Source organism: Amphiprion ocellaris, chromosome 7, assembly GCF_022539595.1.
Source record: "Amphiprion ocellaris isolate individual 3 ecotype Okinawa chromosome 7, ASM2253959v1, whole genome shotgun sequence".
Taxonomy (NCBI): domain Eukaryota; kingdom Metazoa; phylum Chordata; class Actinopteri; family Pomacentridae; genus Amphiprion; species Amphiprion ocellaris.
In genome coordinates, this window is record NC_072772.1 from 29,879,284 (window position 1) to 29,895,305 (window position 16,022).

The 16,022-nt window shown below is 42.2% G+C and overlaps 1 protein-coding gene across 7 annotated transcripts in view; it reads left to right on the top strand.

Annotated features, from left to right (window-relative positions):
* The window catches only part of fndc3a (fibronectin type III domain containing 3A), a 48,151-nt gene that overhangs the window by 24,905 nt on the left and 7,224 nt on the right, over positions 1-16,022 (top strand). For 6 of the 7 annotated variants that reach the window (XM_035944715.2, XM_035944714.2, XM_055012248.1 and 3 more), the window contains 18 exons: positions 4,406-4,482; positions 4,589-4,835; positions 5,120-5,416; positions 6,497-6,555; positions 7,812-7,978; positions 8,089-8,148; positions 8,238-8,376; positions 9,075-9,128; positions 9,217-9,341; positions 9,525-9,699; positions 10,676-10,762; positions 12,898-13,036; positions 13,636-13,704; positions 13,818-13,936; positions 14,961-15,066; positions 15,294-15,469; positions 15,572-15,685; positions 15,849-15,998. In XM_035944715.2, the coding sequence (XP_035800608.2) occupies positions 4,406-4,482; positions 4,589-4,835; positions 5,120-5,416; positions 6,497-6,555; positions 7,812-7,978; positions 8,089-8,148; positions 8,238-8,376; positions 9,075-9,128; positions 9,217-9,341; positions 9,525-9,699; positions 10,676-10,762; positions 12,898-13,036; positions 13,636-13,704; positions 13,818-13,936; positions 14,961-15,066; positions 15,294-15,469; positions 15,572-15,685; positions 15,849-15,998 (2,360 nt within the window). Of the gene's footprint in view, positions 1-3,520; positions 3,573-4,405; positions 4,483-4,588; positions 4,836-5,119; positions 5,417-6,496; positions 6,556-7,811; positions 7,979-8,088; positions 8,149-8,237; positions 8,377-9,074; positions 9,129-9,216; positions 9,342-9,524; positions 9,700-10,675; positions 10,763-12,897; positions 13,037-13,635; positions 13,705-13,817; positions 13,937-14,960; positions 15,067-15,293; positions 15,470-15,571; positions 15,686-15,848; positions 15,999-16,022 lie in introns of those variants that run through there. The other variant, XM_035944717.2, reaches the window with a different exon arrangement.

The following is a 16,022-nucleotide window of genomic DNA, read 5'->3' on the forward strand; positions in this document are numbered from 1 at the left end:
ATATGGTCACATATGACTGCAAACATCAGACACATTAGCACTTTCTTTTTATGCTTGTCACCTCCCCCACCTAACTCCAAGGACATGTACACAAACATGTGCGTGCAGACGGTTCATTCACAGCTTCTGCAGTGTGTAGCTCTAAGAATGACTGAGCTTGTGACTCATTCTCCCATTGCTGGGTTGATACCAAGGGAGAGGGAGAAAGGGTAAAGAGGATGGTAGAATATGATGAGAAGGGAGGGGTGTTCAAAACAACATATTTTTTTCTTCTAAGTTCAGCCAGGGGTGGGATGTCTGGAGCAGGACGATTTCACGTCCACTCGACTGTCCTTGTGTTTGTGAGATTTGTCATATTTGGTTTTGTTGGGTCAGATTTTTGTTATTTTAGGAAACGGGTGGTTTTAGAATGTAGTCTTTCTTTCCTGGATGGAGTCAAACAAATCATTATTTTTGAAAAATTCGGCCCCTGTAGTCATGGCCTCAGTCTTGCTCTGGTTTAGTCTGGCTTCAAGCAGCAGCAGCGTGTGATGTTCTGTAATAAGCACAAGCATGAAGGTTACCGATCCCCCTCCCCTCCTGTAAACGTCATTTATACCGGTGGGGTTGCAGAAACCATGCGAATGCCTCGACATATTACAAATTCAGACAAAGTTTACTGACACCAGAAACATAGCTTGTCTTATTAAAATGCTCCCTTGTTTACTGTACACCTTTTCCTCTTCAGTCTCTGGTTTGTACACAGATCAACACAGGTAGCCATCTCCTCTTTTTCTCTCCTACTACTCTATCTACCTATCTATCTGTGACTGGATTGGTGGTGGTTGGACACGGACAGGCATGTTTTGGAGAAGCAGCCTGGCGGAGGATGAGTGTACACATGCGTGGTTCGCTAATTTGCTAATAGAATGTTCGGCTTATTGCAAATTACTGCCCCCTTAATTGATAAAAGATATCTCCTGCCTGCTTAAAAAAAAAAAAAAAAAAAAGAGTGCCATATAGTGCAAACAGGGGAGCATTTGCCACAGTGTCATCACTAATAACAAGGTTGTGGTTTTAAATTTCAGTTATTATTTTTCAGTTTTATTGACAGTTCAACACTTGGCCTCATTCCCTTGCTTTGCTGTAATTATTATCCGGTGTCAGTTAGCCTGTTTGCATTCCCTTGCCCACCCTCTGTCTCCTCTTTATTTGTCAATGGAGACAATATATTAGCTCTAATTAATAATCAAGCCCACTCTATCTTTATAGGCTCACAGTTCATCGTGTTGCCAGTGAGAGCTTATTGAAAGCTCCTATATGAGACTGCTCCGTCTGTGTGCTTTCCTTTGATTCTTGCACCTTTCTCTTAACCCAGACAGCCTTTCTGTAGCTTATCTTCCCTGGTTCTCTTTATTCTCCAAATCTAATCAAGGGTCCATTTGTACATCTGATTAAACCTGACAGTTTGCTTGGATTGTTGCCATTATTTCAACGCCACGTCTGCCAAGTTTCCTGTTTGCAGTATGCGCTAGAGGACCTGAGTGTGGTCCAATCTGAGTGCGTTTGTTATGATCTCTATCCATTTTCAGACAACAGGTGGGTCTTCGAAGTGGCTTTAGAACCTTAACGCATCTAAGTATGTATGTATGCAACATGTATGTGGCCTTTGATAAGTCACCCTTGGGGTTTTTTTCATTTTTTTTCTGGAGGACTGATATTTTTCCTGTGGCTGTTTCCTCTGGAAGGCTGGGCACTCCACGGCCACGTCAGCACAACCAGTGCTCCAGTTGACTCAGGGGGAGGGGGAAAGGGATGTGGCCTTTTTTTTTATCTGATCTCTGTCAGCACTCGTGCGTCAGTTTGATGTAAAAGAGTGGGTGTTCTCCCCCCCTCTCCCCACCCATTCTCCACCCTACCCTTTCTCTCCCTTACAGTATGGTCCCTCATCCAACTTCGCTCACCTTGTCCTTTCCACGGTCTTCTCATCCCTCTGCTCTCCAAGTCAGAACATTACGCAAAACCTTTTGTTCTAAATGGAGAACATATAGAATGCTAATGTGATTCATCAGATTTCGTGTTAGTCAGCATCAGTGGCACCGACAGGAATTGCCTTAATAAGTCATTAGGCAGGTGCACAGCTGAGCACTGTGTGGCATAAGCACGGCATAATTTATCAGCCTTTAAAAGTGAGTCGAGTTAACAGTACGCACTTTGAACTCCCACTCAAATTATATTGTAATCTGAAATCAATGATGGCTGAGCCGGTGTGACTGCCTTCGTTCAGCCTGAGCTTTCCCATGCTCCCCGAATTTAGATTTTTGTCCTTGCACACCCGGTGTTCTTAGGTTGAGAAATGACTCACTGCCCATTTGCTCTTTCAATTTCAGTATAAGAGGCCTGCCTGCTAGCTGTCTAATTCAAGAAAGTTTATTCGAAAGTACCCCGCAACGTCACCAGTCTACATGGTTATGCCTTGATATGAGGTCACTGTTGATGCACAGGTCTATAGCATGGGTCACTGGGTCTATTGGATAAGGTGATAACATGCTCCAACATGCTTGGTGCTCGACTGCATTAAAGCATATAGTACCAGACAACAGATTAGCATCAGACTCAGTCCTGCTTCTCTCTATTAACATACACATAACTGATAAGACTTGCACAGAATAATCACCAGATGTCGGTTAAGTTTGAGTTTAAACACTCTATGTTTGTCTACTCTCTCTTCTACTTCCTCACTTTTTCAGACCAGTCTTTTAAATTACATTTAAACATCGATATCACCGAAATTCCGTCCGTTCCTGATAGTAACACCAGGTCACTAAAACTGAGCAGCGTTCAACATCCAACCGAGAGAGGGTCATGATGGAAATTCAGCTGCCTGAATCACAAAACTAACCACCTATATTGCCTTGCAAACATAGCCTGCCTCTGTATTGAGTTGTTGAAGTGAACTCTGGACCTGAGTCATTCTCTGCAGAGGCTTATACTCAGTTGTTAGTTGATTACACTTAGCTGAAGCAACAGCCCTACAGTAAATCCTGCTCCTATGAATGTTTGTTTTGTCATTTTGGAGGTTGGAGTTTATGGTGCTGTTGAGCGGCACCAATTACAGAGAGAGATGTTGCTAATATCTACACTCATTTTAAATTGGGTCTGCAAAATATTAGATGCAATTACACCCTGGCACCACAATCGCAACCTCCAAAAAGTTGAATCACTGCCTCTTTAGAATAATACAATTACAACAATGAATTAATTTGGTAACCTTTACGAAGGTGGGGTTCATTGGAGGGCTGTCTTATTAAATTGCATTAGTTTTATTTAGGTTACCCAACAGCTTCGCATCTGTCTGCATGTCCTGCTTTAACTTTCCATTTCTCTTCCCTGAGAGCTGAAAGCTGGACTTTAGCACCTGAGAAAGTGGTGCTGGGTGTTAGTGGGAGTGTCAGAGGTTTTGCTGCATCATTACACAGGCCAGCTTGTGCAGTCATAGACCCATTATAGCTGCTTGTTTATTAGTGCTTTCTCTGCTTAGCCTACTTTTGGCAGAATGACGGAAAATTCTTCCTCAAGCAGTGTCCGAGGAGGTCAGTGTGCATTGTGAGTCCTTTTGTTCTCCTGCATGACATGTGGCGTTGTGGGGCCCTGGTATTTTTCTGTCTTAGGTTTGTAAGAAGAGAAATGTGCAAACTTGGCTCAGAGGTCGCTCTCTCTTTCTCTCTCCGAGGCTTTCTGCTGAGCTGTCACTTCTCTGAGCTGAGCTAAGCTGTTGAACTGGCCCCTACGACAGAGCAGGAAACTTTGTTGTTTCTCAGCACTTTTGTAAAGTGGTCTTCTTGCATTTTGCCAGTATTTTAAAAATGCCTTTCTCTGCCTTTTCGCACTCATAGGTATTTAATAAATGGAATTGTCATTAAAAATGCCGCTGGTTTAAAAGAGTAATTCCACTGTGTGGGGAAATTCCCCCTACACAGGTAATATTTGAGGTTGGCTGGAATTAAAACCTGCAAAGTCTCGTATTCCATAAGTGGCAAAATGCGAGGAGCAATACAGAAGTTAAAGTCCATTTATTATATTCATAGTGGGTGAAAGGTAGCTGTAAACGCACAGACAGAAGACTGTGCATATCAGAATGTTATGAGTGTAGTCAACAAATCCTTATCTGATCAAGTTTAGGGTCCAGTTGTAAATTTGGGATTCTGGGTCAGTATTTGATCTATTCATCAACTACTATGTGATGCTTTGATTTGTTCTAAATTTACTACCTTTCTGTGTTGTTATTCTGGCTCACATCTACCTGTTGGGCTTGAATGGATGTTCAGCCCTGTGTACAACTCTTATCCGCAACACATTTCCCACAGATGAAACAGATGTTTGTCCTTAGGGAGAGTGTTTGATCTTGTTCCTTCCTTCTTCACAGGTCCTGCTCAGGTTCCCATGATGTCTCCAAATGGTTCAGTGCCTCCAATCTATGTGCCTCCTGGATACGTTTCACAGGTACTCCTGCTATGCTGTTTCCAGTCCAGTGTATCTGACTGACATCTTTTCCAGCTCAGAGCAGCTTTGATATCTGCTTTCCGTGCTCTTGTTCGTTTCCCCTTAGATCATAGAGGAGAACGGAGTGCGTCGGGTTCTGGTTTTACCTCAGCAGCCAGAGTTCCACCCCGGAGGGCACTCCCCTCTCCACCATCCTCCACCTCCACCCCATGCCCACCTGCCTGCCTTCATCCCACACCCTGCCATGATGCCCCCTCCACCTCACCTGTACACAGGCATGGCAGGAGGCGTGGGCGACATGAGCTCTCAGTACATCTCCCAGTACCATCCAGCTCATATCTACTCGGAGCAGGGTAAGATGAATCCGGCGGTGTCTGGACTCCACTGTTATATTATTTATTTGTTCTCAGCACTTTATTTGTACAGTCTAGTTATGCAATCGTGGCCTGAGTCAAACTGTTTAGTCTCTCAGCTTTTTAATCTTACCTCGCGACTGTCTGGTGTGTTTGTACGTCCCTGTAATAATTTCCTGTGAGTTTGCCGTTTTTCGACCTACCTGTCTGGCCTCCAGACAGGTCTTTGTTGCTCCTGTCTGTGTCTGTACAAACCTTCAAGTGTGGCCTTTGTGTCGTTCCAGTCTCTGCAGATTCTCACTCCCAACATGGACGCCCACCGTTTGTTCACAGAGACGACAGAACTAGCAAAACGCACGAACGTCTGCAAAAGAAACTGAAGGAGCGCCAGGCAGGCGGAGGAGGGCAGGTGAAGGACAGCCCTCCCCCGTCGCCGCAAAAGACTTGCAACAGCCCCCTGACGGCGGACATTCATAACGGTATTGGAGGGAAGGGGTCGGAGGCAGAGCAGGGGCAGCTTCGGCACGCAGTAGCCTGCCCTGACAAGCAGACGGGCAAGGGGAAAAACGGAGAGTCCGGAGGTAAGGAGGTCAAAGGGTAGAGGTTTGACAAGGTTTACAACTGGGACAAGAGTTTAATAGGGCTCTGTGGTGACTGCAGTTAATTACTATCAATTTTTAAAGCAGAGGAAATAATAATGTCACCCGATGACCTCATGAAGATTGGCAAAATCAAGGAGCAGCCGACCATTAAATTGCTACATTTTTAATATTTTTAATGGGGTGTTTCAAAAAATAATGCCGTTTTTATTATTATTATTATTATTATTATTATTATTGTCATTATCTGTAGTAGTAGTAGTAGTACTCGTAACTAATTTGTAAACTAGTTTTCCAACTTCAAAATGTGTTTGTTTGTGGCTGACTCCCTCACTCGATTGCATTATTTCTTTTAGTTATATTTAGACAACCATGATATTGGATTTTTGCCAGTATCCAATATGCTGATATTTTTAAATTGGCTGATTGCTGACGCCGGTAACTTATTTTTTCCACCTAATTGCAGAGAACATCAGGTTTCTCCTATAGTGGAATTACCATATTATTATTTTTGAGCTTATAGAGTTGGCTCACTGACAGGTGCAGACATATGCCAATACTTCATTTTGAAGCTTTTATTGGCCAGGACCGATGATGATGCTGATATCATTAGGTATAGCTATAATACATTGGATTCAGGTCATTTTACTTTCATAGGTGACTATCTTGCTTTTTCCACAATAAAACCCTAAGGAAACCAGCTAAATGTTAATGTGTAATACTGAATTTAGAAATAAGTTCCACATTTTAAATGACTATTACTGGAGCTAGGTGATTTGATAAATGTTTTTTTTCTTTTTTTTAAAAATCATGAGTCATTTTAAATGCACTGACAATTATTCCGCTGTTGGTTCAGCATGGAAAAAATCGTTATAACACCAAATAACTCATTGGATTGATGGTGTAAAAGTATGGCAATTAATAAACTGTCCCAGCAGCACACTGACATGACATTTATATCCAGATAGATGCTCCAGTACATCCAAACTCCTGCAGAAATGTTGTTTGTCACAAGCTTTTTTTCTTTATTTCATGTAGTCTGTGGTGTTTTTCTTTCCTCAGAGCTGGATAAGGAGGCTCAGGCCCTGCAAGCGTTATTGAGTACCATCAGTAAACCAGTGGTTGGTATTCATTTCAGTCTCTCTGTTTAATTTTATTCTTTATGTAATTCATACAAATTGCATGATTTCATGTGAATCTGTTAACGCTGCATCCACGAAAACTTGTAACGATGCGTCTGCGTTGCATCATTAAACATTCTATTAACATCCGTGATGAATTCTTGCTTGGCGTCTTGCTAATGGAGTCAGACCTGCTGACTATCATCCATGTGGGGATTTCTATTCCCACATGTGCCGCTAAACATCTATGCTAAGAGTTTTGCATTTTGCTTAGATAGAAGCGCTGAGTTTTAACTAAATAATCCCCTAGCTCTCACATTTTCTGGCACTATGCTGTAAGTCATAAAATTGCATTTATTTTAGTGAAAAATATAAGATTAGATATTAATTGTGAGAAAATAATCAGGTAAAGATATAAACGTGTGCAAAAGTATTTTTTTTTTTTTTTTTTTTTATCATTTGAAATAACCCTTGAGAAATGGTGCTGGAGTCACAACAGCAGTGTAGATAAATAAAATGAAGAATAGCTCTTCTGCAGAAGCTGCATGGGAATCAGTAGATTCCCTACAAATAGAATTTCCTTGACCTCATAAGATGAGATTTGTCATACTCTGTCGCTAAGATCTTAACTCCTTGTACAAGTGGCAAAGCAAGTCTGTTGGAAAGATGATAGATAAAGTTAAGGGAATACAGAGAAAGTTCAGCTTCAATAGAAAGTGGATTTTTTTCTTTCCATCTTTGCTGCCACACTGGTTTGTTAAACGACCGAGAATCGAACTGTGGGAAGCAAAGGACTAAGGTGGGCCCCCCAAGGCAAAGGGGAGGAGGTACAGACTTGACCTGATTGAGTTCTTCCACATATGAATCCCCCCTGCAGTGTAGCTCAGGTTATTTTTAAACCTCCTCCAAACAGAATGAAAGATCTTAAGGTTGCACAGCACATCCCTGGCAAATGCTGAAAAACCTTTTCCCCCCAATGTGACATCAGGTTGCATACTATAATCCCTGTCTATTTTTCCTCTACCGAGCTATGTGATTGTTGTGAAGGTTTAGAAAGCGTAAGACCTGAAAACTTGATAGAGTGCTGTTTATAGGACAAGGTCGTTTGTGGACATTTTAGGTTTTAAAAATTAAAATGTTACTTTAGTGATTTAGCAGATACTTTGGTTGAAGTAATAAAAGCTTTTTTTGCACATGTCAGAGTTTCATGATACTAGATTGACTTGCCAGTGACCCATGAATGTCTCATATGCTAGGTGTCAGACATCCAGGCCAGAGGAGCAGTCGTGAGCTGGAGTGCGCCCAACCGGCCAGAAGGCGAGAACGGCAGCATGGAGAACGACTGTAGCCCCCCGGAGAACCTCAGCTTTGAGGTCTCCATCTCAGTTAGTGGCAAAGATGGAAAGTACCAGAGCATGTACTGGTGAGCGCAAGCAACAACATGCCAGAAGGCTCAACACCAACTGTTGTCAGAGATTTTACGCTGACAGTTGACTGAAAACACTGAACAATGTTTGTTTTCCTTTGACGCAGTGGAGGAGAACCAAGTGCAACTTTAGAAGACCTTCGACCAGCAACAGACTATCACGTCAGGTTGGCATAACGTTCTGATTGATTTGTTGGAACCACGGTGTCGATACAAAGTGGAACATTCTCTAACACTGTGTGTTTTTTTTCTTCAGGGTCCAAGCAATGTGTAACTGTTTACAGGGAAGCCCATCGGAGGCTGTGAGCTTCACCACTTTAAGCTGTGAGCCAGATCCTCCCAATCCTCCCAGGAAGGCCAGTGGGACTAAGAACACACTTGTACTCCAGTGGAAGGTAAAACAAAATAACGTGACTGATGGGGTTGGGATTTGAAGCCACAGATTTAAGGGCAGACAGACAATATCAGCAACATCTATGTAACAGAAAGCTAGGATTTATTAAAATGTGAAACATACAGCATACTAACCAAGCATTAAGACTATGGTCTAATTTGTAATAGTGAAGTGGTAGCCATAGCAGCTGCTACACACACATTTGTCTTCTTAAAATAGAAGAATCAAGTTAATGCTAAAAGGGCACTCGGTTAAAATCCCCAAATCTACCCTTTAATACCAATTTTCTTTGAGATCCCCTTAAGTGTGGCACTTTTTTCTCCAACTGTGGCTTCATTAATGTTGTGCCATTCCAGGGAGTTTAAGATAATGGTTGCCTCCCAGTTTAGCAAAGCACTTAAAGAGCCAGCTTGCACACTCAGCATGCTTTGCTAAATGAAGTCAATCTCTAAGTGTGCACACTTACATTCACTTTATTTGTTATTAGTAGTGCTGAGGATAGGTGGCAGTTGAATGAAGAATGGTGCTCCTTACGCTGTCTAAAAACATTTATTTCTCTGTGTTCTGCTTCATTTGATCTGTGACATTTAATTTATTACATTGTACTATTTCAAAAAGTCAAAATGAATAAATAACCATGCATTGGCGTTTTTACTAGTGACTTGTGGAGTATAGTAAAACTCTCTGGTTTACCTGCAGGCTCCATGTGACAATGGTTCCAAAATTCAAAACTACATTCTCCAGTGGGATGAGGTACGTTTTTATTCATCACAAAGCTGCATGTTGTTTCACAGAGATTCCAAGCTGCTCGTTTCTAAACTAAAGCCTTTGCTCTGTTAAGGGGAAGGGCACTGGCACTTACGAGCAGTGCTACTATGGACCTCAGAAGCAGTACAGAGTGACCAAGCTTTCTCCAGCGTCAAGATACTCTTTCCGCCTTGCAGCCAAAAATGACATTGGCGTAAGGTAGGCGCATTAACAAGCTAGATGATATTTCCTGCGAGGCACCCTCCCTGTTGTCCGTTTTTATGTTGCTGTTTCTTCCATTCACTGTCTCCATCTGTTTGTGTATGTGCGTCTCTCACTCTGTCTCTTCCTGTCTCTTTCTCCCATTCTCTCCCATCCTCTGTCTCTCTCTGCCCTCCCCAGCGAGTTCAGTGAAGTGGTGGACCTGTTCACCTCATGCAGTGTGCCATTGCCACCCTTCCCTCCAGAGCTGGAGATGACAGGGGTGACCTGGCTGTGTCTGAAGTGGCAGAGGCCCACTAGCTCTCCCAAGGAGGATGACATCTACTATATTTTGGAGATGGAGGAGGAAGGCTCGGTATGTCTCTCATTGTTTCTGTTTGAGATTGAAGCACAAGAATGACACAGCAAAATCTAACATCTGCAACTAATGGTTTTCATTAGTTTCATTGTTCTTCTTCTATGTAAAATGCTTGATGCATACTAGGGACAATTACTTCTTATATCGCAGATGGTATCTCTTGACTTGTAGTTTATCTTTATATGGTATGAAATTCGTATGTACACTATAAACATTTAATCATTTCCATTTTGGATTTTTTAATTGTCTATTTTTATCATCTAATTGTTTTTTTTTAATATTATTTATTTCATTGTTCATTTTATTCTCTTTGACCCTTTAGGTATGTATTTATATTGCTTATTTACTGTTACTACTATTACTATCATTTTTAACCTTGTGTTTATGGTTTTACCCTCTAGTTTCTTTTATTCCACTTCTTCTTTGCCTAACTTGAATGCAGCATTTTATTATTTTTTCTGTTTTTGTTGTACCCATTTATTTTGAGAATCTTTTATCATATTTGGACTGACCAGCTTTCTGTTGTTTGGTGTTTTTCCTGAGTATCCTTCTTTTCTTTTTGCCCGTCTCTAAAACACCGTGTAAAAGGTGCTATATAAATAAAGTTATTATAATATATTAAGAATTATTATTGTTATTACAGGCATCAGTTACTTGGTTGATATAAATTCTTAAGTAGCTGCTTGCTGTCTTCAGGAATTCTCTTTTTTGTTTCAGTCCAAATTGTTGTTTTTGTGAGACTTTTGCTGTAAAGGTTACCTGACATTTGTAGCTACCGTCGCCTCTGCCTGCCCCACCTCAAGCAGCTTTCTGCAGGCTTCGTCTCTGCCAAGCAACACAAAAACATTCCGCTGTCCCCCTGCAGCTGTTTGTCCTGCAGACCACTTTGTTTTCTGTGCTACAATTGTTGTCTGGTAAGTCATTGCTCACCTCGCTGTTTTCTTTCTCTGTTTGTCATTTGTCTCTGTCCCAGGGATATGGCTTCCAGCCAAGCTACGACGGCGACGAACTCACCTGCACCGTTAGGAATCTCCACAGGAGTACCAAGTACAAGTTCAGGGTAAGGCAGCATGTATGCAGTCAGAGCTGCTGATCCGAGGTTTAATAAAAGCTGAAGCAGGATATGTATGTGTGGAGGGGGCAGGCTTCAGGCAGGGAGGGGTGCTGAGTCCCACGTCGGACCGATGACTCATCCGTTTACAGGATTCTGCCAGCAGAGCAGTGGGCAACCGACAGCATCAATATTAGGACTCCGCTGCTGATCACATGCGGGGCCCCAGTGAGAAGCCAGTCGAGTAAAGCGTTTCAGCCGTAGTGGCCTTTTGACTGGCAGTAATGTCAGAGTTTAGGGACAGACTGTTGTCATTCTCTCCGTGTTTCTGTCTTTGTGTTTCACTCTTGCCCACATTTCCACCTTCTCCCATTTACTTCAAAATTGTTGCTCCTCCAACTGTTGAATTATTTAGTATTGACTAAATAGCTCTGAGGAATCACAGGTGAACATCCTTCACAATTTATTGACAGAGACCATTACAAGGATCCGTGAAGCTCCTGGTGAAAAGCTAGTGTTAATCCAGAGAGAAAAGATGGCATTGAGTGATAGATATATTTTTGATAAAAGACTGAAGACCTGCTTCCGAATGTGAGGTGGGTTCTGTGTCAAAATGTTCAATATATAAACACAGAATATCATTTAAAAATCTTCCCTCCATGTGCTGGGGATAGATTTATTCAATCAATCAGTCTGACAAGCAGAAAGCAGCTGTCGTGGACAGCTTTGCTATGTACTTTGATGACTGTTAAGATGCTTAACATCTTAAACTTGGCTTCTAAAAAGTGTCTGTGTTGTGTTTACTGCAGTAGAGTTCCCCTGTGTGTAACCTCTGTGCTATAGATCTACATTTTGGTCCAAAAATTGTTTAAAGAATGTAAATTAGCCACACCATTGCACTAGCTGTCATGCTCCTCTGTTATTATGAACAATGCTACTGTATTTAGACAGTTTTATTTCTGCTACATTATATTCTGATCAATTGATGTTTTGTGAACAGTTATTGTGGAATATTTTAATGCTTGTGATAATAATTCCCAACAAACTGTTTACTCCTGTTTGAGTAACAGTAAAAACTACAGTGCTGGCCAAAATAGCTCTAAAATGTAAGAACGTGGCCAAAGGACCTTTTGGTGTGGGTCCTACTGTAGATAATACTAGAACACTGGGAGTGGGAGCCTGTGATTGCCCATTCGGATTGAAATTACAGGATATTAAAGGCCCGTGGCTCTTGGTCGTGCTCCTCGAGCTGCTCTTGAGCATTTTTAGCAGTCTGCATTGTCCTGCTGGGAGAGGCTCTTAATGTTTGGTTAGTGTGCTTGTTGTAAACCTTTGTTTAGATGGATGGTCTGTGTCAAAATACAATCAATATGAATGCCAGGATCCAAGGTTTCCCAGCAAAACATTGCATTGTAACTAGATTTTCAATGACATTCACTTCACCTGTTCATGGTTTGCCGAAATAGCTGTATTTATAATGTGCAGTTCCAGTCAATTATCAGTTGAAGATGGGAGCCGGATCACAGGTATTCAGACTTTCTCGCTTCTCAATACCTGTTATTTTCCTGCTGTAAGTGTCAGTAACAGGTGCTCTTTTTTTTTCCCGCAGTGCTTCAAGATCGTGAAATCATATTAATGCATAGACCGCAGTTAGAATTTGCAAGCTTTACTCACAAAGCTGTAGGAATCTATATCGTAGAAATTCTAAACAACACAGAAAAGTCTCACCACAACAAACCATAAGACTAAATGATAGAAATATTCTAGACAACCTCCCTCATTTCCAATTATCCAGCTGCTTAGTGTGAGGGGAGGCTGGGTGCCGTGCAGGTTGGTCTTGGTGCAGTGTGTGGATGAGCTCTACTCAGCAGGCTCGCACAGATTTCAATGTTATTGCAGATGTGGCACACTGAAATGCAAATGCTTGTGTTGTGTAGATTTAAGCAGCAGAATCTATTTGATAATGTGGTCTGAGGCCATGTTGCAGGTATCTTTACCGTGTCTCTCCAAGTCTTTTAAAACGTGGTGGTTTAAATAAACCGCTGCAAGTAATAGTCCACTTAGGAATGTCCAACATTGCAAAAACACTTTATTTGGATGGATTATGTGGCTCCTCACTGCCTCTATTTGTGCACTTTGTCCAGGTGGCGGCATACAACTCGGAGGGGAAGAGTAACCCCAGCCAGGTGGTCGAGTTCATCACAAACCCAGACAGACCCAGCTGTCCCTGCAGGCCTGTCATCAGAGGGAGAGTTCTGCCGAACAGCTTCAAGATGGCCTGGGGTGAGCTTTCTCTCACTAGTCAACTGTTTTCTTATTAAAACCTTTCAGTCTTACTTGCAGTTGACAGCTGGCAAGTCCAGTTTACAGTTTCACTTTTCTTACTGAGCACTGCCTGACCATCTGAGACGGATGACATCCCAACTAGTCTGTACAATATATGACTGACAATTCTCTCCGCTTTTCAGACATCAGCATGAATCTTTCATACACCTCAGTAGACAGACACATCACTCACTGCTGTACTTGGTTTCTGCTTCCAGTTTTCAAAAGGAAAGAAAAAATATGCCTGCAGTTATGAAAACATTGTCCAATTCCTCTGTGCAACAAAATGAGCTCCGGAAGACATTTGAGGGACAGAAAAAGGCCACATGATTGGCAATTGATTCTTTTTCTACATTTGCCTTTCCCATTTGTAATGCTTATTACTTTGGGAGTTTAAAGAGGCAGCAAGGTTACATAAAATCACTCCCTATACTGTATTTCATCATTTGTCGATCTGCTTCAAAACACATTTTAAAGGAATTCATATATTCCCAAGTCAAACATAATGTTGTTGGGATGGTAATGATTTTATTCTATTTGTTTGTCTTAAAATTTAGAACCCCCTAAAGATAATGGCGGTGCAGAAGTCACAAAGTATGTTGTGGAGCTGTGCGAGGGCTTAAGTGGTAAGTTACTCAGTGATAATATGATAAAATGCCGGAAATAATTTTTTTTGACCTTGAAAACGCTCATTTATTGAAATAATTTAAATCCATTTAAAATGTTTTTTTGTACTCAGGCTTATCATGGGGGCCGGTGTACTCAGGGCCGGCGATGGAACATGTGTGTGAGGGTTTGAAGCCCGGCTGCTCCTACCAGACGCGAGTTTACTGCATGAGCGAGGGTGGGCAGAGCCCGGTGAGTCATTCAGCGTCAGTACACGTGCACACACGGTAGCGCACAGAGCCTTGTGTTTCGCCACAGGAATTGAAAGAGTTTGATGATCAGTTGCAGATGATTGCAGGGAGAAAGGAAGCACGAAATTGCACCTGTTTTCTTTTCATTAGAAACTGTGACACAGCTTTTATTGCTTAAGTTGGTTGATCTACTTGAAGTTAAAATTGACTTTCAAAGCAGCACCACGCCAGATTCCAGTAAGTCTTCCCAGAGTGACGGCTGCAGGTCCACACAAGATTGCAGCTTTATAAAATCTGATTGTTATGCACTGTTTTCCTATCGGCTTTTTAATTATTGATACATTTCACAGCTGTTAACGAAACTGTACTTATTAAGACAGGCAGCCAGCGTTGAGCTGATTAATTTTGATGGAAATAATTTGAGATATGCATTCTATTTATGGTGAGTTTTAATAGGAAATTGGCATTTAGTGAGTCTCTTATGTTGGTGAGATTAGACTATGCCTCCTGGTGTGTAAGTACAAGACAAAGCCTGCTAATCGATTAACCCTCCCTGCATGTGTCAGAGGATGTTTTTCTTAATTAGTTCAGTTCAGATGCTTTTGATTAATTATTTCATCAGCTGTTTGCGCATGCATTTATTCATGACGCGGCTTGTAAAGAAACATGAGTCATGGTGGCAAGTTCCTGCTTCTTTGGGTACAGCACAGTGTGACATAACATTCACATGTCTTCCTTTTGTCACAGGTGTTGAGGCTATTTTTCACTCGCAAGACTATAGTCTAACTTAATCCATAGCACACAGCGTAGCTCTGTATGCTTGTGTACCTTCTTAAAATCATATTTGTCTCCGCTCTGCTTCGTTTTAGCCTGAATCAGCCTGATAAGCTGGTGAAAATGGCATTCTGTATCCGCATTTTTTTTTTTTCTTCTGTGTTGTGTGAGAGCTAGTGAGAGCAGGGAGTTGGATTGTCAATTTGTTACATTCTGTAGGTCTTAATTGGTGTGTTGTCTTCCTTTGCAAGCTGTCAGAGACCCTGCAGGTCCAGACTCCCGCGGTGCCCCCGGGGCCCTGCCAGCCCCCTCGGCTGGTGGGCAAGCCCAAAGCCAGGGAGGTGCAACTGCGTTGGGGTGAGTCATTCCTCTCCAACTTAGATCTGTGTGGGATGCATTTCTAGCTTCTGTTGATGCATTTATTTGTCTAGCAAACAACCTCTAAGCAGTGAGCTTTGATTATGCACTTTGTGTTCTTTTTTGTGTGTATTATTTTTTCTTAGAAAACTCTTTTTTTTTTTTTTTTTTTTTTTTTTTTTTTAAGCCTATTGATTTCTAAACACTGGTTTGCACAAATTCTCTAGGTCCCCCTCAGGTAGACGGAGGAAGCCCAGTGTCCTGCTACTGTGTAGAAGTGAGTGGGCCGCAGTCTGAGGAGAGCAGGGAGGTTTACCAGGGTCCAGAGCTGGACTGTTCTGTGGGAGGGTTAATGCCTGGCAAAACCTACAGCTTCCGGCTCAAAGCAGCAAACAAGGCTGGGGTGAGAGAGACTGTAAAAACCGAGAGAAGAGATTTGCTTTTTTTTCTCCTACACGTTTCCAGCCCTCCCTCACTGAATACATCTGTTCTTTTGTGCAAATAGTTCGGTCCTCTTTCGGAGCGCTGTGAGGTTACAACCGGCCCCGGGGCCCCTGAGCAGTGCAAGAGCCCTTCCACCACATGCAAATCCCCCAGCTGTGTTGTTGTGAGCTGGGAGGTGAGACCGGCTTCATTTCCATTCCTCCACTGATGTACACAGTAATCACATGCATCTCTCTGAGAATATACAGGAGAATTTACATACAGCTGCATTATTATGAAGCACAACAACACTGTGTCATCAGTGCTGACGGGCTTTGTCATTGGTGTTTGTCCTCCAGGCGCCTCCTTGCAATGGAGCTCCAGTGACAGAGTTTCGTCTGGAGTGGGGAGCAGCTGAAGGCTGCATGCAAACGTGTTACACTGGATCGGGACTCAGCCATGAAGTGAAAGGGCTGCTGCCTGCAACCAACTACTTCTGCCGGGTACAGGTGAGGATCAACAAACAATATATT